The sequence below is a fragment of the Hippoglossus stenolepis genome, chromosome 4 (assembly GCF_022539355.2).
Source record: "Hippoglossus stenolepis isolate QCI-W04-F060 chromosome 4, HSTE1.2, whole genome shotgun sequence".
NCBI lineage: Eukaryota > Metazoa > Chordata > Actinopteri > Pleuronectiformes > Pleuronectidae > Hippoglossus > Hippoglossus stenolepis.
This window is the reverse complement of record NC_061486.1, coordinates 715,068-736,177: the sequence shown is the minus strand read 5'-3', so window position 1 is coordinate 736,177 and position 21,110 is coordinate 715,068. Positions and strand designations below refer to the sequence as shown.

Genomic DNA, 21,110 nt, shown 5'->3' with positions numbered 1-21,110 from the left:
AGACCCAGAACTCCTCTTCCATCTGAGGAACCTTCACACCTGACGTTCAGCTTCACACTGAACTGAGAAGGTGTGAAAGTCGTCTCAGACGTGACCCTGGTTTCCTGAGACTTTGTTCTGTTTTTGTTGCTGGACTCACTTTGACCTTCACTCCGTCTCCATGAGTTCATGTTTGAGGTGAAAAGAAGGAGTGTTTTACCACAGACGAGCTTAGTGTTCATTACACACACACACACACACACACACACACACACACACACACACACACACACACACACACACACACACACACAGAAATGTACCCTTCACACACTCCTGCTTCTCTGTGGTAACATGATCTGTGAGCGGCTGCAGGTAGAAGGTGAAATATAAAACAGAAAGTTGACTAAAAGTCCTGTAGCCCCTGAACACACCGCAGTCAGCTTCATGTTGTGTTGTGGCTCAGTTGTGTAGAAAGTTCTCCAGCAGCACGTTGTTGTTGGTTGTGTAACTGTCTTGCTCTCAGAGGGTTGATAAGAAGTTCACATTCAGGACCGGTCGATGACTTCCTGTCAGAGACGCTGCTGTTATCGCTGTTCAAGTGGCTTCACTTCCTGAAGCAGCCGTTTGTCTTCAGACGTCAGACACAAAGATGCAAACACTCGAGATCAATCACAGAGAAGTGAAACTCCTAATGTTCCCAAACTTAAACCCTTCGTTAAGGATTTCTTGTGCTCATCGTTAAGTCGCAGTTTTTCCCGAAGACTGCTCCGATGCAACTCGCTGTGTCGTTTCAAAGTTGATGCAGATGTGGCTGATGTCCAGACGCGGCGGGTCAATTAGCATAAACACGTCTTGTTGTGTTAACTGCTTCAAATGCATAAAAAAAACACTGTGAAAAAATGTGAGCGTGAGTGAATGCTGCCTCCGTACCTCTCCAGCTCCCCGCCTACCGACCTGCCACCGAGCTAGAGCGAGTCCACAGGCGGGTTAGAGTCCGGATGTTCTGAGGTCAAAGGTCACAGTTCAGATGGTGGATCCTTCTTTTGTTTGGAAAAGATTTCTGTCTGATTTGATCACTCGAAACTCGTCCCTTCTTCAGAGTCAAACATGTTTCAGCAGCAATGTTTCTTCTGGGTCTGTGATGAACTTCATGATAAACTGATCACATCAGTCAGAAGAATTTACCTGGAAAACAAGCTCAGGATGTGGTAGGAGGTTTTCAGCCCCGAGTGTCGTCTGCAGGCTCAGTCGCAGTAGAGTTTATCTGTGTCTGTCAGCAGAGGAAGAACTGAACATGAATACACTGAACTATCAGCGGAAACATATTTGATCCAGCTGTGGCTGCAGGGACGGAGCTGGACTCATCAGATATTCAACTGTGACAGGAAACGATCCTGAGGGAGGAAGAGGAGAAGCTCCGAGGAAGAAACCAGCATCTCACAGGAAGTTTACAAAGCTTCTCCACCGATGATGGACGTTGGAACATGTGGGACAGCAGATGATTGACAGTTGACAGCCCTAACGCACTGCTCTCATTGGTTGTCAGTTTTATTTATACACAAATAAATCTGAGGACAGAGGAGAGAAAACGTGTGTAATTACCTCATATTCAATTTAACCCACGGAAACTAACCCATTTCCAGTGAAATTCTATCAGTTTGTGTCTAATGTGACAAACGACACATGAGACGCTGCCGAGGTTTCAGGAGGAACCGAGGGAGACGAGAACAATGTGGAAACAGAGTTCAGATGACAGTCTGCACACAGACACACACACACACACACACACACACACACACACACACACACACACACACTCACACTCACACACACACACACACACACACACACACACACACTCACACTCCTACACACACTCTCACACACACACACACACACACACACACACACACACTCTCACACACACACACACACACACTCACACTCTCACACACACACACACACACACACACACACACACACACACACACTCTCACACACACACTCTCACACACACACACACACACACACACACACACACACACTCTCACACACACACGTCTCAGGTGTGTCTGAGCAGGTTAATCTGACTCAGCAGCTTCAGCTTCTTCAGTTTCACATCCACTGAGTTTTTACATCGGTGTAATTTAAGTCAAAGATCCAGATGTTTCCTTCAGGATGTGGTGGCGACCAAACATGGAGCTAAGAGAGGGAACACTGGACGCTGATGTTTCTAACGGCGATAACATTTCAGTCGTGTTTTTCACCTGGTGGTCGTCTGTGGAACTGCAGCTCTTTACCTCCATACTCTGCAGCTGGTGTTAAATTCACAGTGACGTGCGTCTCAGGGTTCAGTGGCGAGGACGGGTGGGGGTCGGGGTGGGGGGGTGGGGGTCGGGGTGGTTTGAGGAAATGGGTGGAGGTGGGCGGGGCTTCATCACCCAGCTGGAACAGATTTCCTCCCAAAACTGAAACTGAACAATGAGAGCTGTGTTTCTGAGAGGGTGTGTGTGTGTGTGTGTGTGTGTGTGTGTGTGTGTGTGTGGTGTGTGTGTGTGTGTGAGGTTTATCTGTGTTTTTATACTTTGGTTATATTTGAGTATATATATCTGGTTCTAAGCCCCGATTACTCAGATCGATCAGTCAATCAAACTTTATTTATAAAGCTCATTTCCTCTTTATCGGCGTCGTGTCTGTTTCTGGTTTGACTTCATGTAAATTAAAAAAAGACTTCATCCTAATCCAGTGATCGTTTACAGAGTGAAAACACGTACCTAGTTCAGACTTAAACATTAGAAGAAGAAGAAGAGGAGTACAACAACCTTCAGTCCCTAAATTACAGTGTGAAACCAGAACTAACCAGATCACATGAAGCTTGTTCCGACTCTCAGATGAGGAAACTTCAGATTCTTGTTGAACCTTTGACACTTTTTATCTCAGTGAAACTTGCGTCTTCATTGTTTAACTCAACAGTTTCAAAACTTTTCAGCCCTGGCGACAAAATACCGTCACCAGAGACTTTAGACCCCCGCCCCCCAGTGTCCTGCATCGGACGTGAAGCTCCGCCCTGAATAAACTGAGACGAGGTCATCTCAGTGCTGCTCTGACATCATCGGTCTGACAGCCACAGAGGATCCTCCCTGAAACGACTTCACACTGACCTCAGAGCCGCCTCGCCGTCCCTGGAGCATCACGCCGTGATCGCACTGAGGGACGACACGGTGTCGGACTGTTTTTGTAGCGACACCCTGGTTTCAGTTCAGATGACACAACGTCCTAAAGTTTCATTCCTACCAAACACTTTGTTTTTCAGAGACGATGTTAATCGTTTGACCTTTGACCTCCTGTAACGAACACTTTACATCATCTTCAGTCTCTGATGTCGCACGTCTCTGTTTCCCTCAGTCCTGGAGATCCTGCAGCTCGTCAAGAAGCGTGACCTGTTCCTGGCCGACTCTCACATCCTGGAGCTGGAGCAGGAGTGTAACGAGTCCGCCGTCGCTGAGCGAGGCGCCCTGACGCAGCCGGAGGACAACAGCGCTAACGTGAAAGATAGCGGGCGGAGGAAGGCGAAGGACGTGGAGCTGCTGTACGAGGAGCTGCAGAAGGAGCTGTGGGCTGTGGTCAGGGAGTCTCTGAGGTCCCCCACCGCGGGGCCCAACCTGGGCCTGGTGGTTCAGGTGAGGACTGCTGCTGCCGTGGTTACACTGAAGTTCACAGGCGGCGTTGTTGACCTCACTGTGCGTGTGTGTGTTTGTGTGTTCAGGTGCTGCAGCAGGAGGAACAGGCTGATAAAGACTGGGCCCTCAGTGGGGGAGCAGCCCCTGGGGGCCCGAGGCCTCGTCAGCTGAAGCAGAGGTGGAGGGAGGCGGTGGAGGAGGCGGCTGACGGCTCGCTGCCTCAGAGGGCGGAGTTCACCGCCGGAGAGCTGGACGGATATCTGGGCCGCCTCCGAGCCCGGGTGGTGGAGGACCTGGGGGCCGCCAACAGGAACGTGGTCTCCATTTACCCTGAGGAGTTCCAGGCCTTCCAGGTGAGACGACAACCGGGCAATGAAGTCAAACTTTTAGAAACGTTGCTGCTTTCGTCTTAGTTTGAAAACTCTGACCTTTGACCTGCAGGTGTACGTGCAGAGTTACCATCAGGCGGTTGCTAGGCGACTGAAGGCCATCACTGACAACCAGCTGGAGATCACAGACATCTACTCGCTGCTGGACTGGCTGCACAACGTCTACGACAGGTACATGTGGCTTTCATCATGTGATCACTGAGCCTCATGGAGTGTGAGACAAAAGGTCAAAGGTCGACTTCATCATGTTCAACACCGGAACTCAGGAACTAATCCATTTTAATGTATTTCATTTTTTTCATTCAATTTTGAATTTATTTATTTTCTAATTATTGTCTGTGGATTTTTTTATTATTTGAAATTTAATTTGTAATGAGTCAGTGCAGCGTGGTCCCCTGAGAGAGCGTCTGTGTACATGCGTGTGTCTCAAGTATGTGCGTGTTGTTTTAGTGATGTTCTGGGGACCGTGTGCATCACGAGTCCGTTCAGTCGCTCACAGCTCAGCACTCTGCTGCCCCTAGAGACCGTGGACAGACTGCAGCTGGACTGTCTGAACTCCGTCAGGGTGAGACACACACACACACACACACACACACACACACACACACACACACACACACACACACACACAGTCAAGTAAACATGAACAGTAACGTTACGTTGTTAGAAAATAAATATATTTCCTTACTAAGTGGAAAATTGTCTTTGTCTCATAAAGAAGAGCACGAGTAAACAACAACTTACACAAAGATAGTTGTCGTCACTTTGTGTAGTTAAGAGCTCTAAGAACATTTATGGAACAAAGGTAACAGAGGCACTCTCTAGCGCCTCCTGGAGCTCAAAGGTTGAAAGGATGGCACCAGGAGTCTCGTTCTTCTTCGTCCTCTCAGTAAAGAGTTCTGGGGTTTCCTGTTTTGTTACTGGGGGTGCGTTTGTTATGAAGCTGTCTCCTCCCCCTGCAGGCGAAGGTGACCACGGAGCTGAGTCAGGTGCTGGACGAGGAGGAGAAGCGATGGATGGAGACGCTCCACATCGAGGAGTTTCACATCACTCTGGCCAAGACCGTCATACAGGTAAGAGCCCCGCCCCCCAGCAGCCGTGGTCACTTCCTGTGTGTTTAAATAAAGGTTTTTCAATCAGAGGGCTGCTGCTGCTGGATTCCACCAAATCTCACTCTGATTGTTTTCTGAGGTCGACCTTCAACTGCAGCCAAAGTCAACACTGAGCACTTCCTACACACACTCACGCTCACACACTCACACACACACTAACACAGACACACACACTCACACACACACACACTACTGATCTCCACTGGAAGCAGCTGCTGCCCTCTAGTGGTCAACATGCAGCTCTGTTAGTCCAAACATTTTATTGATTATATTCTCTATTCTGTTTCTACTTTGTTCTTAATCACAGAATTTTGTGGTCGTTTTGGATAAAGTTTTGTTAAAAACAGTATAAATAAGTTTTATTAATATTATTTTTATGACATAAGTCCTGTGGGTTTTAGCGGCTGCAGGTGGATCTGGAGCGCTCGGCCTCCATCAACCGGAGTTTGGGCTCCAGAGTCGCTCAGTGCTGCCTCAATGGTCTGGCTGACTTCCTCTACAGGTACACACACACACACACACACACACACACACACAACACACACACACACACACACACACACACACACACACAGACACACACACACACGTCTTACTAGTAAGTAGTTACGGGCTGTGGACGTTTGACCTTGTGTTTTTGTGTTGTAGTTTCCAGCGTAAAGTTGACATGTTCCATGAGGGGATGCAGAGCGGAATGTTTGGAGACAATGAAGATGGATACGTGTCCAAAACCATCGCCCTGGTCAACTGCTGTCCTCCGTTCAGGTCCGAGCTGCATCAGGAGACGAGAGGAAGGACAACCTGTCGTCTCAGAGCTTTTTATCAGCTGAGGAAAGTGTCTATACCATCTAAACTCGTGTGTGTGTGTGTGTGTGTGTGTCTGTGTGTGTGTGTCTGTGTGTGTGTGCGTGCAGGGGTTTCGTGCAGCGCTGTGCTCAGTGTGATCCGTCAGTCAGTGAGGACTCTCTGCATCGAGCCAATAAAGCTCTGGATCACATCGTTCAGCAGGGAGTTCGAGTCCTGTCAGAACGACTCTACCTACACATCAGGGTACACACACACACACACAACACACACACACACACACACACACACACACACACTCACTCACTCACTACTCACTCACTCACTCACTCACTCACTCACTCACTCACTCACACAGAAACAGACAAACAAAACCCAGGGCAAAATCTCAGACGTTTTAATCAACTCAGATCTTCTAACGTGTGTGTGTGTGTGTGTGTGTGTGTGTGTGTGTGTGTGTGTGTGTGTGTGTGTGTGTGTGTGTGTGTGTGTGTGTGTGTGTGTGTGTGTGTCAGCCGTTCTTCGAGCGGCTGGTGAAGAGGAAGTGGCTCAGTAACTCGGAGCCGTACGATCAGATCGAAGCGCTCGTCAAAGATCACTTTAAGAAGTATCACAGGATGGACAGTCCTCCGTATCAGGTACGTGTCTCAAAGTGAAGACAGACGGACCCAGTCTGATCACTTCTGTCTCTCACTGTGTCTCTGTGTCTCTCGCCCTCAGCTGCTGGTGGCCGAGGTCCACCGCCGTGTGGTCATGGAGTACCTTCGCTCGGTCATGCGAGGCAGAATCATCTGCACCTCCATGAAGATGAGGAAGAGGATGGCTGGGCGCCTCAGGGACGAAGGCACACAGATCAAAGTCCTCTTCAAAGACCTGGTCAGTGTTCAGGGTCAAAGGTCACACTGAGATTCAGCATGTCAGACGCTGCTCGCTGGGACGTCAACACGTGGTAAATGTTGTGTGTGTCCGACAGGAGTCTCCATCCAGCTGGTTGGACAGCGCGCTCTCTCACATCTCAGAGATCATCCAGCTGGAGGACGTCCCGTCCGTCCAGATGGAGGTGGGAGTTCTGGTCAGAGAGTTTCCGGACGTCAGGTAAAAAACGCAGCGATTTACAGGATCCTGACAAAAGAGTTTGAGACAGAAACGATAAAGAGCAGCTGACGACATGACAGCTTCATACGGAGGGCCCCCTGGTGGCTGGCTGCGGTAAAGGTCATAAACCCCTCCTCCTCCATGTTAGCAGATGGGACATGGACCATAGTAAAAACTCAAAGTATACTTTAAATCTGTGTGAGAGCTTTAGAGAATCTGAACATGAAATCAATTAGTCCTGGACTCTGACTGAAACACGCTCTGAAATAAAGAGGGAAAAAGAACGTCCCTATTCTCTCTCTCCCTGTGTTCAGGAAGAAACACGTGTCGGCCATTTTGAACATCCGGGGGACGACTCGGCAGTCGGAGCGTCAGGAGATCCTCAACATCGTCAAGGACCTCGAGAGCAGCGACGGCGGCAGCAGCTCGGCTCGGCTTCCCCGTGACCGCGGCCTCTTCTCCGAGGTGCCCGTCACCTCCGAGGTTCACTGCCTGAACGTGGGCCTGAGCCGCATCGCCCTCACTGCCTCGTCCTGCTTCACCGCGCTGAGACCACGCCGACGCAAAACCCGCACGCCCGTCCAGGAGAACCCCGACGATGTTCTCTGAGAGGAGTCACCAGGTTTCAGTTCTTCCGTCTGACAGGAAGTGAAACTGAGGCTTTTGGTTTGTTTTTAATCAAACTCCATAAAGAGTCAGGATTATTGTCCATGAAACCGTCAGTGCAAACCACAGAAACACGTTTGATCACAAACATGACGTCATCAGCTCAGAATAAAACCTGATCATTGTCAGATCTGCTTCAATAAAATGCAACATCGATCAATCGTGTGAACGTCGGAGACTTTAAATTCAGCTGAATCAGTCCAACAAGATCGGAGCATCTGTTTGTATCTGTTTGATTCACACTGATAGTTGAGTTCAGCAGGCGAACCTGAGTGGGACCTGGCTTTCAGATGATCAGAAAATAATAATATTCAGAGGCAGAAATCCCAGTGGACTCATTTTAAAGCTTCACCTAAATATTTCCAATCAACACACTGAGAATAATGAGTCAGCAGATCAACAACATGTGAAGTGTAATGAAAAAGAAAGAGACACATGATCTTCACATGTTTAACAGGTTCCACTTCCTGTTTGTCATGAATCACCTGCATCATGATTTTATATTTGATGATTTCAGATTTGATTTGTTTGTTTTTTAAATATGAGACATGTTCAGCTTCATCGCTGTTTGATTTCTGGACTTTGAGCTGAAAGGCACTTTATCAAGGGTGGACGAGAGGAGAGCAGTTCTCTGGACTGAAGTGGACTCTGGACTGAAGTGGACTCTGGGACAAAGACCAGAACTAGAGGACCTAACCACAGTTCAGTTCATCAGAGCTGCTCATGTTCCTCTTCTGCTTCCTGTCGTTCAGGATCTGGACTGAGAGAGAACTGCTCGCTGGTTTTTATACTTCAGGGTTTCACGGGAGTTTGTTTTGGGGTTTCGGGGTTTTGACATGGAGATGCTTCATGACAATAACTGCACAGTTGTAGTTTTATTGTTGCACAGGATATAAGAGAAAAGACGTTTTAATCAAAGGTACTAGACAGAGTTGTGAGTCTCTTCAGCTGATTGTGTATTTAAAGCATTGATTATGGCTCCAGCTCGTTGGTGTGATGAGGTTTCTGATAAATTCTTCAGAGATATACGCAGGTTTATTATTTGTGTTTTCGGAGTAACCGACTTTTACTTCAGAATACGTGAAACCAGAGGGCTCCCTCTGCTGGTGTTTGACGGACATCACCACACAATCTTCTGATTCTACGTTTCCTCAAATCAGTGGTTCTTGAGTTTGTAAACCAACTTTTCACTGATCTTTTTATTCAGTATTTCCAGGAACAATGTGCTGTTGGTTTGATGCATTCAAGGTCGACGTTTAAGATCTCCATCATCACAAACACTCGGACACACACTGAGTGTGTCGATCATGTCTCTGTCTCCTGTAGATGTGGATGCATGAAATACAACTTTGTGTAGAGAATAAAACATCAGATCACTGACGGCTCCGCTTACATTTTGTCCATAAGCCTCTTGTAGAATTAACATTTTTCAAGTTTAATTCAATAACACTATTTCTAAATTTTGTGTTTTCAAGTATGACTTGATTTCCTCTGCATTAAGCACATTCAGCTTTTACATTTTTAGCTGAATGAAACACGTCGAACGTCGCTCTACAATTCTAGTTGATTGTTACAGGGAGACAGTGACCCCTGCTGGATAGGTGTAGTGTTGCATAAACCTATGTTAAAAACAAACTTGAGGGAAAACTGCACCGATCCTGTTTAATGTTGTCTGGTCTGAACGTCACTATCTGACGTTTTTTCAGGGTTGTTTTTGTCGTAAGAGTTTTATCTTGAAAGTCACGTCTCATTTTCTATTCTAGCTTTTCTATGCACTGCATTTTTTAATATATAATTATTTTTGTATTTGTCTTAATGATTGACAACCTTAATATATTCAGTATTAATGTATAATAATGAGTGATTACAGAGTCTGCGTTTTAAATATACACGTGGTTAACCATTAAAGAGTCTGAGTGAAAGTTTGATGCAATTTATTGAAGTCGTCCGCTCACAGAGTAAAATGTTTCACAAGTGTTAGTGAGAAGTTTCCTCCTACAGATTAAAAATATCACATATTTAAATACAATACAAACACACACAGTGACCCCGCCCCCTCAGCCCCACCACTTCCAGATCTTCCTCAAGTAATAAACAAGCCCCGCCCATTTTAGATTAAAAAGGATTTATGGCTGAACTGAACTCGACATTTTAACAAAACTAAAAAACACAGGTCTCCTGCAAAAGCATCATGGGAAATGTAGTTTGATTAAAACTTTATCTTTAAACGTTGCAGCGCTCGTTTCGAACACCATCTAAAAAACTGGAAAAAATATAAAACCCTCTTTTATTAAAGTTCGATGGAAGAAACCAGCTGTTTATGACGTTACAGTTTTCACTGTTACAATAAACAAAAAACAGACAAACAGAAACGTGAAATAAAATTCTAACTTTAGTCGGAGGGATATGTGTTGAATTTTTTTTTTTTACGTTTTATTTTGTCGGAGGATGGAGAGGGGTGGGGCCTCACTGTGTTTTTTGTTTTAAAAAATAAAATAAAAACAAACAAATAAAACATCACATAGCACCAACATTAATTTCAGGCTAAATAAATAACTCTGATGACATTTACAGTAAAAATATAAAACGGCTGAGTTCAAACATATTTACAAATCACAGAGAGAGATATTACAGGTCTCAGACCAGAACCAGGACCAGGACCTGGAGTAGGACCGAGACGAGAATCAGGTCTGCCACCAGGAACAGAGGCTGAACGGAAACCAGAGAAATACAATTTCACAAAATATTTTCCCTAAATGACAGAAACAGGAAGTTGTTTTTAAAAAACATTTTTGTGAGTTTTTTGTTATAACTTTAAAAATATTCAAACATTAAATCTTTTTATATGAAACAGAGATATTCAAGTGAACTTTATTTAAAACACAAATAAAAACCAAAGAGTGAAGATCTACACAGATGAACATGGAGGATATTATAGATATGGAGTCATATTTTCAGCTCCTAGTTTTGGTTCTAGTTCTGAATCATGATCCTGGTTTTGGTTCTGGTTCTGTTCTGCGATGTCAGCGTTGCTCGTTGTTTCAAGGTTTAATGTTGAATATTTTCACATCTTCTCATACGATTCTCTCTCTAAATATTAACACAACACTGACCGACCAATGACACGCAGTCACTGCCTCTCACCTGACCAATCAGAAAGCATATTCAGGAGCAGGTCCTGGTTGGCCAGCAGGTGGGGCTAGAGGCGAGTCCTAAACTTCCCTAGTTCGTCATCGTAATTGGATGACGAGAGAACGATCGACCGATCAGCTGTTACAGGATGTGATGACCTGAAACCTGACATCAAACATCTGTCTGATCGTTAGTGAAGACGAGTCCCTCCTGAAGATCTGAACAGGGTTGATTGATCGAAGAGTTGATTGGCAGCATTGTCATTAACACGACCGCCTCTCCTCATAGACACAAATAAGCGAGTCTCATTTTGTGCGTCTGCTGGGTGGAAAAGTTCCTCGCTGCCTCCTGCAGGGGGGAGTTGACAGGATGCTTCACCTCCTGCTCCTCAGTGAACCAACATCGTCCCCTCACTCCCTCATGCAGGAGGAGGTGGCGTTCCTCCTCCTCAATCCCTCATGCAGACGTTGCACTTCCCGATGTTGCTCCTCTGCTGCCAGCCGTCGGTCAGCGTGGTGGAGGAGCTGTTGGAGGCGACGGTGCTCGTGTCCACTATGGTCAGCCAGAAACTGTAGATGTTGGCAAAGTAGTGGCAGGTTCCTCGGGGCCCCTGACACTCCACGAAGGGCTGGGCCCTGAAGTCCGACAGACAGCTCCCTGATGACGTCAGAGACTGACCGCCGCCCTCATCACCTGCACCCGTATGCTGCGACACACGGGAAATGACATCATTGTCAGGTGAAAGAGCGACAGAGGTAGTATTAGCATTAGCAGTGTTAGCTGTAGTAGCAGTTGCACCACTTCTAATAGCAACAGTATTAGCTGGAGTATTATTAATAATATTAGCAGTCTAGCATTAGCAGTAGTATTATTGTACTCATGTGGGATTAATACTTTTAGCACTACACTTATTGTTTTTGCTGTAGTATTATTGGGAGCTGCAGCAGTAGTACTGTAGTTGTACTTTAAGTACTGCATTACCTACCATGAGAAAGGAGTACCCTGTCCACAGACTCGTCCACTGGGGGGGGCAGTCTGGCTGGTCGGAGGTCTGGCTGTGCAGTGCGACAGGTGAGGAGGGGGCTTCACACACCACACAGCGGCTGATGTGCTCCTCGATGGAGGGCCCGCTCACAGGTATGCTGGGGAGGGCCGCCGTCGTGGACAGCCAATAGGATTTGTCATTGCGACTTGCGTAAGAGCAGGCTCCCATGTTACAGGTGGAGAACGGCATAGTGGAAAACACTTGCATACATGACCCGGCCTGACCTGGAAATAGCATTAGTACAAGTGTTAATGAAGGATAAATCTAATTGAAATGATATTATCAACACTTCCCCAGATCAAAGATCTTTGATGTCGTCATGAAGGAACGTGTTGAGTGGATTGAGTTCACTGAAGGAACTGCAGGCTGTCAATGGGGATTTATTTAGCACTTCTCTAGTCTTGATGACCACTCAAAATGTTTTATAGTACAGTTTATTTGGGGTTCAGTATCTTGCCCAAGAAATACTTCGGCCTGCGGTTCGACCTTCTGGTTAGAGGAGGCCCGCTCTACCCCCTGATCCGTGAGACTGAGGTGATGATGGCAGTGACAGGGAATTGAACATTTTGTTTAACAGCATGTAACCATTAGAATGTATGTGTTTATATATACACAGTATATACCCAGGTCCTGAGTGTGAGCCTTCTCCTGACCCTCCAGGTACAGCAGACTGTATCCGTTCCATAGGACCCTCATGTTTAATGGACAGGTGGGAATTTGATTTGATTGGCTGTGCCTCACCAACAGGAAACCTGAGTTCAAGTTTTTGGATTGTCCAGGAGGACCGCGGTCACCGATTGGACCAGAATCACCTGAGACGCAAAAACCACAACAGGAGTTATATTGACAAAACAAACTGACAGACTGCATCCAAACTTAATCTGCCGGCCATGTTGATCCAAATTAAACTGACCTGAGAAAATACAAACAAAACGTTGTAACTAACATTGACAGAAGTAAGAATGTAATTATGTACATCACTGAACTTGAGTAAAAAAGTAACGTAAAATATAATCAAAGGAGAAATGGGCAGGGAAACACAGATAGGCAGAGGTCTCACCTTTGGCTCCAACATCTCCGTTCTCCCCCTGCAGGCCTGCCTCTCCTTGGTTTCCATCTGGACCTGAGGGCCCCACAAAACCAATTGGTCCCTCAGACCCGGGATCCCCCGTTACACCTGGAACAAACCAACCATCCTAACAATCAGCAGCTCAAACACTAAAACTGATGTTGGTAGTTTCCCATTATATGTTCGGTATTTGACTATTCCCTCAATCCATCAAAATGTATTTGCATAGCTCATCTTCACAAATCAGAGTTTGTCTCATAAATGTTAACAAGGAGCAACATCCTCTGTTCTCAGCTCAACTAGAGTCAAACTACCAAAAAGCCCTATGAACATTTCATTGGCTGTCCCTCATTGAAGGGACTTATTTCACGTTTCCCAGTGAATGAGCTGGACCAGCCGGAGCTGGCTAGCTAGCTGGTTAGCATGATAACTGCAGTTAATGGTGGCGTTGGTTTCTAAGCTAAGATAAGATATTTGCAACGTTACAGCAGCAAAAAATAAGCAAAATATAAAAGACATAAAAAATATATTTGGAATCAAAACTAATACATACAGTTTAAACAGAATATATACAGTGTAAAAAATATATACAGTGAAACAGTTGCATATAAGTCATTGAATTGCACACAGAATGAATAGTGCACAGTAAAGAGAGTTTAACCTGGAGACAGCTGTTGGTGAGTAAAGTCAAAAAGTCGATTCTCATCGGTCAGTAATCAGCCATTAATGCTAACGTTGGTTGTGTTCTTAGCCGAGAAAACATAAAAATATTGTCTGACAACAGACAAGAGTTTGAATGGGTACCGTCTAATTCCTGTTTCTCACCTTTGAAACCCCTCGGGCCGATTTCTCCAATGAGGCCAATCTCTCCAGGTTTACCAGGGGGGCCAGGGGGACCTGGGGGCCCCGGTTGGGCAGGGGGGTAGTAGGGGCAGGGGGAGACTCCTCCCTTTTCTCCTTTTGGACCCACCAATCCATCAAGACCTTTAGGTCCAGGAGGTGCTCCAGAACCAGGACAACCTCTTGGGCCCCGATTACCAGGTAGTCCCATCAGACCTTGTGACCCTTTCATACCTGATCACACACACACACACGCAGATGTGCTAAATGACAGTCCATGATTAGGTGTATGGGGGTACATTCTGAAACAGTTTTCAGTCATTTCTAATAATCTGAAATGTGAACCACAGATTTTAGCTTCCAACTGAGCTGAGCTTTAAACCTGCCATTAGCAGTTAGCTCTCTGAATGAGGCTCAGTCAGCAGTGATGTCATGCATGTTAATATAAAGACATCTGAGATACATTGAGAGTCTGACCTTTCACTCCCCAGTCTCCAGCGATGCCTGGCAATCCTTTGGATCCTTGATATCCCTTTAGTCCCACTAGTCCCCTGTACCCTGTGTCTCCGTTATCTCCCTCATCCCCAGCTACGGGAGGATTTGGACCAGGATCCCCCATGTCCCCAGGACAACCTGAAACATCAAACCCATGTCACATGGTATCCAGTGTGACTCCTCTGTTGAAGTTAATTCAACCTGAGTGTTAAGACCTACCTGGCTCGCCATCTGGTCCAGGACAACCAGGATCTCCACGAGGGCCTGGGACTGGATCTTTACAGCTTGGTCCAGGTTTACCTGGAGATCCATAACTGCCTTGTGGTCCTGCAACAACACATTAAAACACATTACAGACAAAGAATCCAACTTAATTCTGATCCTTATTTGTAAACTGTGATACAATTTAACGCTGAGGGGGGTCATGCTGTTACAGACCTTTGGGTCCTGGGGGGCCTTTGGTTCCTGGTTGTCCTGGCTGGGATGGACCACAGGGACCTGGAGGACCTTGAGGACCCTTATCCCCTGGAAGACCTTTGAGACCTGGAGGACCTGGCAGAGCCAGACCTATAAAGACAGAGAGATGAACATTTATAGGAAACAGTTTCACAGAGGCAGTGTGGTCGCTCTAACCTGATAAAATACAGAATATAGAAAGCAAGGCGTTCTGCGATGCGGTGTGGCGCTCACGCAGCCAGTGTGGCGTGGGTGTTAGAATGATGTTCTCACAAAAGATTACCAAACAGAATTGGGTTTAATCAAAGTCAATTTGATAAACTCTTCTTTGGTCACATGATATCAAGTGGTCGGTATCTGGGTTGATGGATAATCTTATCAGAAAAGATGTGTAAGACTTGTACCTCTGGTCCCCATGTCCCCCTTCACTCCTTTAAGTCCGTCCAGTCCATGAAGTCCCAGCGGTCCAGGAGGCCCTGATGCAACAAAATCATTTGGGAATCAAACTCACAATCTGTCATTTCAATATAACAAAAAACACAAAACCAACAACTGTAGGAAAATAAGGATACTAAAAAACTATCTTCCCTGACGTAATATTGTAAAGATTATATCTAGAGCTCTTCATGAAAAGGGCCTTGACATCATTTCTGTGATCATTTGTTGCTATCTAAGTACAATTGCCTTTAAATTATGGCATGTTGGGTTTGAGTTCTAACCTTGAAGTCCTGGGCAGCCCTGTGGTCCTGGGGGCCCATCAGTACCTGCATTGCCAGGAAGACCTGGACCACCTGGACGACCTCTGGGACCATAGGGACCGATCACACCTGAAATAAACCAGACAGACAGAAGACAGATTTATGCCTAGTTCACACCCACACAATTTCAGATTTTCCCCTTGCAGACAAATTTTGGAACTCACCAACAAAAGCCCCAGATCGGAGCCCACTCTGTGTTTGAGTGCCAATCACCAATCACCATATTTCAAATATGCAATTCAACGTCAACACCTCCAACTAGAGTTCTACAGCCAATCAGAACGCAGGAACGGGTGAAGTCAAAAATCAATCGAATAGCTGCCCCCTTTATTTTAATAATTAAGAAGGAAAAGCCAACATTCAAAAAGCTGAGTATCCAAGAATCTGCCAATCCAAGGTTGGCATGACAAAATATAGTAAAAACACAATGAGAGGGTTTGAATTACCTTTTGGTTACTACAACTAAAAATTCTGTCCATTGTCCATTTCCTCAGTCCCATCTACCTCCCATTCTGCTCCCACACTGAACAGATGCTGTCGGTGCCATTCACAGACTGTAAATAAAGATGGATGATGTGTCTCCACTATGCACTATCCAAAAATGAAGCCAAAATATATCTGATCCAAACTCTGCTATCTTGCACTGATGAGATCACCTAGACCCAGAATCTGAACAGTAGGGATTGGAGGATGGAACGATCCACCAGGTCCCACCCATACATGTACATGACCAATCAGGAGTCAGTCTCAGCTGCCAATCAGGAGTCAGTCTCAGCTGCCAATCAGGAGTCAGTCTCAGCCTGTTTTTATATCATCAAATAACTAATTAAAACCAAACTGATTGGAAACACTTGAACAAACATCAGTGAGAGAAGAACGACCTGAAATCTTTGACATTTATTTAACAGCTACTTTGATTTTCAAGTTTGGTCTATCTGCTAACATGTATAGTTTAATACCTATACTGCCGCCAGCAACTAGGGGGTGATCCAGATACTTTACCCTAGAGACTTTTCAAGTTGTCCGTTGTTATATACAATTTATGGTAACACATCACACGACTTGGCCAGTATTACAGTGTAAAGGTAAATAATGACGAGGTCCTGGTTGTGGCTATTTACCTGATTGACCCGGGTCTCCACGGTGGCCGGGATCTCCTTTACAACCTTTCAAACCTGGATCCCCAATGAAACCGGGTCCTCCAGGCTCTCCACGAGGTCCAGGAGGTCCTGAAAAACAAAACCTACTGATTCATACAGAAATGAGATGGTTTATAGTGTACAACGATAACTTGTATTCAGCGCCATTACAAACATGACTTTACAAATAAGATCTTTTTTGCAACATATTATCTCTCCTCTCACTGCTACAGAACCAGAACCAGATCATTACCAGACGGCCCGAAGTCTCCAGGAAGTCCCCTCTCTCCTGGTGTACCAGGACAACCAACAGAGTCTCCTTTGTCACCTGAGACACAAAAACAAAGTTAACTCAACAACCTACGCTGGAAAGAACCAACAACAGTAGTTTGCTGGGTCAACCATGTACCTTTCTGTCCGGTACATCCTTCGCGACCAGGTTCTCCAGAGTTCCCCGGACATCCCAGGTCACCCTGCAAATAAAAACCAAAACATGTAAGTATTTCTGAACATTAAACATTTTCAAATAAAGATCTAGTACTTCAGTCATACCCATATCCTAAATTTACAACAACTATGTTCAGTGACAAAAACCTTTGACGGTCAAACATGGACAAGTACAAGGAGCAGCTGTTATTCCTACTGGACTCTGTCTCCATACACTCATATCTGACTCATCAAGTCCTTTTTCCTCTTACTGAATCTCCTGTCTCTCCTGGGAAGCCGATGAGTCCGGGAGGTCCTTGACGTCCAGGTGGTCCTGGTAATCCTGGCGTACTGTAGCGACCTGGTGTTCCTGGGGGTCCTATGATACCTGAGGGTCCGTTGATTCCTGGATACCCTGAATTACCTGTAGCACCTTGGACACCTTTACTTCCTGTAGAGAAGATGTGTTAAAGGATTCAGATTGGAGGATCAGTAACATGACACTGTCTTGAGGAAAAGGTCGACTCAGGTTTTATATGTTACTGAACAAACTGCCAGAGATCAGAATGGAAGAATTACAACCTTGAATAGTGTTAAAATCTCAGTCAGTGCTGTGAGACAAAGTTTAGCTTTAAAGAGTGATGACTGATGATATACTCGACTGACTCTGACCTCGTGGTCCTGGGAAGCCACTGATGCCAGAGGTTCCTTGTTTTCCTCCCTCTCCTTTAATGAGGATGTACTTGGTTTCCCCTGGAGACCCTGGGGCCCCATTACAGCCTGCAGGCGATGCATGGGAGAGTTTTAATACAGACCGAAATGATATTAGCTGGAAATTAACATCTGTGCCAGCAGTGGAACCAAGACATATATAGTTTATTTGGGTAGCACTGTTTTATAATGCAGTACATTATAGTACAGTAGCATCACTCGTTGTTTACCTTTTTCTCCTTTTGTCCCTTCACATCCTTGAGCTCCGTCTCGTCCATTGAACCCTCTTTCCCCAGTCGTCCCTGGAGCTCCAGGGGCCCCGGTCTGTCCTGGAGCCCCTGGCCCTCCGTACTTTCCTTGGGGGCCAAGCAGACCTGAAACACACACAGAGAATATTTCAGTGACAACACGTCATGAGGAAACATTACAAGACAGGTGTGTGGGTGGAAAAGGTGCGCTCACCTTTCTGACCGTTGGGTCCTGGCAGTCCAGAGTCTCCAATGGGGCCAGTGGGGCCTTGCAGCCCTGGGAACCCTGGGAAACCTGGAGAGCCCGGTTTACCTACAGGACCTTGAGGGCCAAAAGCTGGAGGACCCACCTCCCCAATCTCACCTTTCTCCCCCTGAAAACCTGACATGAAACATGATGATTAAAAGAAGCGGCTCATGTTGTATAATTTTTAACGTTTGTATCTGTAACTATAAAAAGTAAGATGAGATAAGTTGGTAATGATCTACCTGGTGGTCCAATGGGTCCCTGAGGGCCAAAGGGACCCCTTAAACCAGGTTTTCCGATCTCACAGAAGTTAGGTGAGGGGCCTGCGGGACCGGTTATCCCTGGGGCTCCATCCTGTCCTTTCTGGCCCTTTGCTCCAGGGCCCCCAGCCAGACCCAGGGCTCCTGAACAAACATAAACAATTACAGAGTGAATCAGAGTCACTGCTTCATCCTTTGAGAATTAAATCTGGTCTCCAGCCCTCCAAACAAACGTCATCCCTTCCTGTACTGTGATTGGCTGTAGGTGTCACAGATACTTAACCTGTTAGAAATCTACTCTTGTCGCAATTTGTGACTGCTGCTCGAAAATATGTTGGTGAGTGAACAATTGCATGTAGTATAAACATAAACACATCTCTCTGTCTTCAATATATTATCGAACCCCTAAAATCAGTCACATTTCGATTGAATAGATGGCAAACAGGTGGAATATGGAAGAATTAACCTTGTAGTCCGTCATTGCCTGGGGGGCCAGGGACTCCTTTAGGTCCCTGAGAGCCTAGTGGTCCTGGGAAACCTCTGGGTCCTGAAGGCCCAACCTCAGAGTCCCCTGCTGGGCCCCTGAGTCCAGGAAAGCCCTGGATCCCAGGAGAGCCTGGAATACACAGTTACAAATACTGCAAGACTCAATAATACAGTCAGAAACCCTTTCATATCTGAGTCAGTGGTTCGGAAAATTGCCAAAGACATTTCATTGCCATTTGGACCTGAACTACTGAGTCAGGTATAAACCAGATGATGAGAGTAACTTTACCCGGATCTCCACCATAACTGAACCCCTCAGGTCCTTCTTCTCCGGTATCTCCGACCAAACCTGGAGGTCCTGCAAGAACAGGAGAGAATATACAAGTGGAGGACAAATTGAAAGAAAGGGAAAATAAATGAATTAGTAATGATTTGTCATCAGTCATTCAGTGTTTTGAACTCCACTGGAGGGATGGACATATTTCTTCAAAAGGACATTTGATGTGACAGGCAAAATCTCTACTCAGCTACCTTGAAAACTCTAAAATAACCAAAAGACCTATAATAACCCCCCTAAAGAAGTACTGGGACCTTGCATAGGACCACTGCAACTTCCAAAAACACCTACACCCCACAACCCAAAACTTCAATAACCTCCATAATGTCCAAATGGGCCACTAGAACATTATAAATGGCTATTAAAACTTTAGAACTGTCCCATCGATCACTACAACATGATAAACAATCATGAGAACCTCCTCAATAACCACTACAACCTTGTAAACTACCATTTCTACTTTTTAGCTTCAGTAAATATGTCTTAAAATGCAGGTAAAACCCAACATAGTGTATTATTGATCCTCAAGTCAGGTTTGTAGGCAAAAATACTGTTAACGACAATGTAACAGGATCCAACAGGTGTGACGGGTGTGCTCCGATACCTTGTCGTCCAGGTAGTCCAGGAAGTCCAGATTGTCCTTTATCTCCTTTAATTCCATCAGGTCCCGTGATGCCACGAAAGCCTGAAGGTCCCGGGAATCCTGGATAACCTGGAGAGACACACAGTCGAGCAGACAGGTGAACAGGAAGTCCGACACACAGATGAGCAGAAAGCTGAAAAGACAGACAGATGATATATACCTGCGTTTCCAGTGTCTCCCTTCTCTCCAGGGGGCCCGGGGTTTCTGGGTACACAGGGTAGAGTCTCCCCTGCAGGATGGGTCAAATATTATGTGGAAGGGTGTTAATGAACACAGTGTCAGAGTTGGTTATCACAAATTTTCCTGAATTATTCAAAGGTGAGTTCAGATTTATTCTTACCAGTAGCCCCCTTTGGCCCTAGTGGACCCTGGATTCCTGAAGGTCCAGGGTCCCCCAGGGCCCCCTGCTGTCCTATAGCACCGACTACACCTACTCCACGGGAACCTGGGGGTCCTGATAATCCCTTTGGCCCTAGAAATCCTGGGAAGCCTCTTTCTCCAGGAGAGTTAGAGAAACTTTCACCCTGAAAAGAAGCAGATTTAGAGAGAAGATGAAGAGTGAGAACAGAAGGACCAGGACCTTCAGAGCTGCAGTGAGTTCAGAGGTTGAACAAATGAACAATTGGACCTCTCATCCAAAAGGCTTCTTTAGTTCAGAACTGACTGGAAAACTTTTTATTCAACACTGTTCTGTTCTACTTCCACATGGATGTGACATTTCTGTTTGTTCACCTGGAACATCTGACTGACCTGTGGACCGGGGTCTCCTGGGGCCCCGGGGAGCCCATCTAGTCCTCTTCTCCCTGAGAATCCTTGCCTTCCTTCAGGGCCCAGCTGGCCCCTGTTTCCCTTTTCACCTGGAAGTAAAAGTCCAATGAATTCCTGAAACACATTATAGGTGTTGTACTGTTGGGTGTTCACAGTTACCCAGAGGTGTGAACTCACCAATAATATCCACCACAATGAAATCTCCCTTCTGCCCTTTGAACCCTTTGACACCTGGAAATCCAACCAGACCCTGCAAACAAAACAATCACATAAAGAACAAACAAACAATTCGAAGCACATCAACCTGTTGTTTGCTAACTCA

The 21,110-nt window shown here is 45.8% G+C and overlaps 2 protein-coding genes across 4 annotated transcripts in view; one reads left to right on the top strand and one right to left on the bottom strand.

Moving 5' to 3' along the window:
• The window catches only part of exoc3l2b (exocyst complex component 3-like 2b), a 23,854-nt gene extending 14,749 nt beyond the window's left edge, over window positions 1-9,105 (top strand). For all 3 annotated transcript variants that reach the window (XM_035154075.2, XM_035154074.1, XM_035154076.1), the window contains exons 4-15: window positions 3,388-3,662; window positions 3,749-4,015; window positions 4,104-4,222; window positions 4,502-4,616; window positions 5,014-5,124; window positions 5,565-5,665; window positions 5,812-5,928; window positions 6,078-6,213; window positions 6,483-6,605; window positions 6,688-6,843; window positions 6,941-7,062; window positions 7,377-9,105. In XM_035154075.2, the coding sequence (XP_035009966.1) occupies window positions 3,388-3,662; window positions 3,749-4,015; window positions 4,104-4,222; window positions 4,502-4,616; window positions 5,014-5,124; window positions 5,565-5,665; window positions 5,812-5,928; window positions 6,078-6,213; window positions 6,483-6,605; window positions 6,688-6,843; window positions 6,941-7,062; window positions 7,377-7,671 (1,937 nt within the window). In that variant the 3' untranslated portion in view covers window positions 7,672-9,105. The remainder of the gene's footprint in view (window positions 1-3,387; window positions 3,663-3,748; window positions 4,016-4,103; window positions 4,223-4,501; window positions 4,617-5,013; window positions 5,125-5,564; window positions 5,666-5,811; window positions 5,929-6,077; window positions 6,214-6,482; window positions 6,606-6,687; window positions 6,844-6,940; window positions 7,063-7,376) is intronic.
• Window positions 9,106-9,645: 540 nt separating this feature from the next.
• Window positions 9,646-21,110, bottom strand: part of col4a4 (collagen, type IV, alpha 4) — a 28,714-nt gene continuing 17,249 nt past the window's right edge. The window contains exons 23-47 of the mRNA XM_035154068.2: window positions 20,966-21,038; window positions 20,771-20,877; window positions 20,361-20,544; window positions 20,181-20,249; window positions 19,982-20,089; window positions 19,330-19,398; window positions 19,021-19,170; window positions 18,537-18,698; window positions 18,262-18,429; window positions 18,030-18,173; window positions 17,761-17,868; window positions 17,361-17,539; window positions 17,072-17,135; window positions 16,916-16,990; window positions 16,645-16,752; window positions 15,485-15,592; window positions 15,170-15,241; window positions 14,748-14,876; window positions 14,529-14,636; window positions 14,292-14,447; window positions 13,800-14,048; window positions 12,966-13,082; window positions 12,529-12,717; window positions 11,846-12,129; window positions 9,646-11,566 (exon numbers count right to left, since the gene is read on the bottom strand). Of these exons, the coding sequence (XP_035009959.1) occupies window positions 11,309-11,566; window positions 11,846-12,129; window positions 12,529-12,717; window positions 12,966-13,082; window positions 13,800-14,048; window positions 14,292-14,447; window positions 14,529-14,636; window positions 14,748-14,876; window positions 15,170-15,241; window positions 15,485-15,592; window positions 16,645-16,752; window positions 16,916-16,990; window positions 17,072-17,135; window positions 17,361-17,539; window positions 17,761-17,868; window positions 18,030-18,173; window positions 18,262-18,429; window positions 18,537-18,698; window positions 19,021-19,170; window positions 19,330-19,398; window positions 19,982-20,089; window positions 20,181-20,249; window positions 20,361-20,544; window positions 20,771-20,877; window positions 20,966-21,038 (3,438 nt within the window). The 3' untranslated portion in view covers window positions 9,646-11,308. The remainder of the gene's footprint in view (window positions 11,567-11,845; window positions 12,130-12,528; window positions 12,718-12,965; window positions 13,083-13,799; window positions 14,049-14,291; window positions 14,448-14,528; window positions 14,637-14,747; window positions 14,877-15,169; window positions 15,242-15,484; window positions 15,593-16,644; window positions 16,753-16,915; window positions 16,991-17,071; window positions 17,136-17,360; window positions 17,540-17,760; window positions 17,869-18,029; window positions 18,174-18,261; window positions 18,430-18,536; window positions 18,699-19,020; window positions 19,171-19,329; window positions 19,399-19,981; window positions 20,090-20,180; window positions 20,250-20,360; window positions 20,545-20,770; window positions 20,878-20,965; window positions 21,039-21,110) is intronic.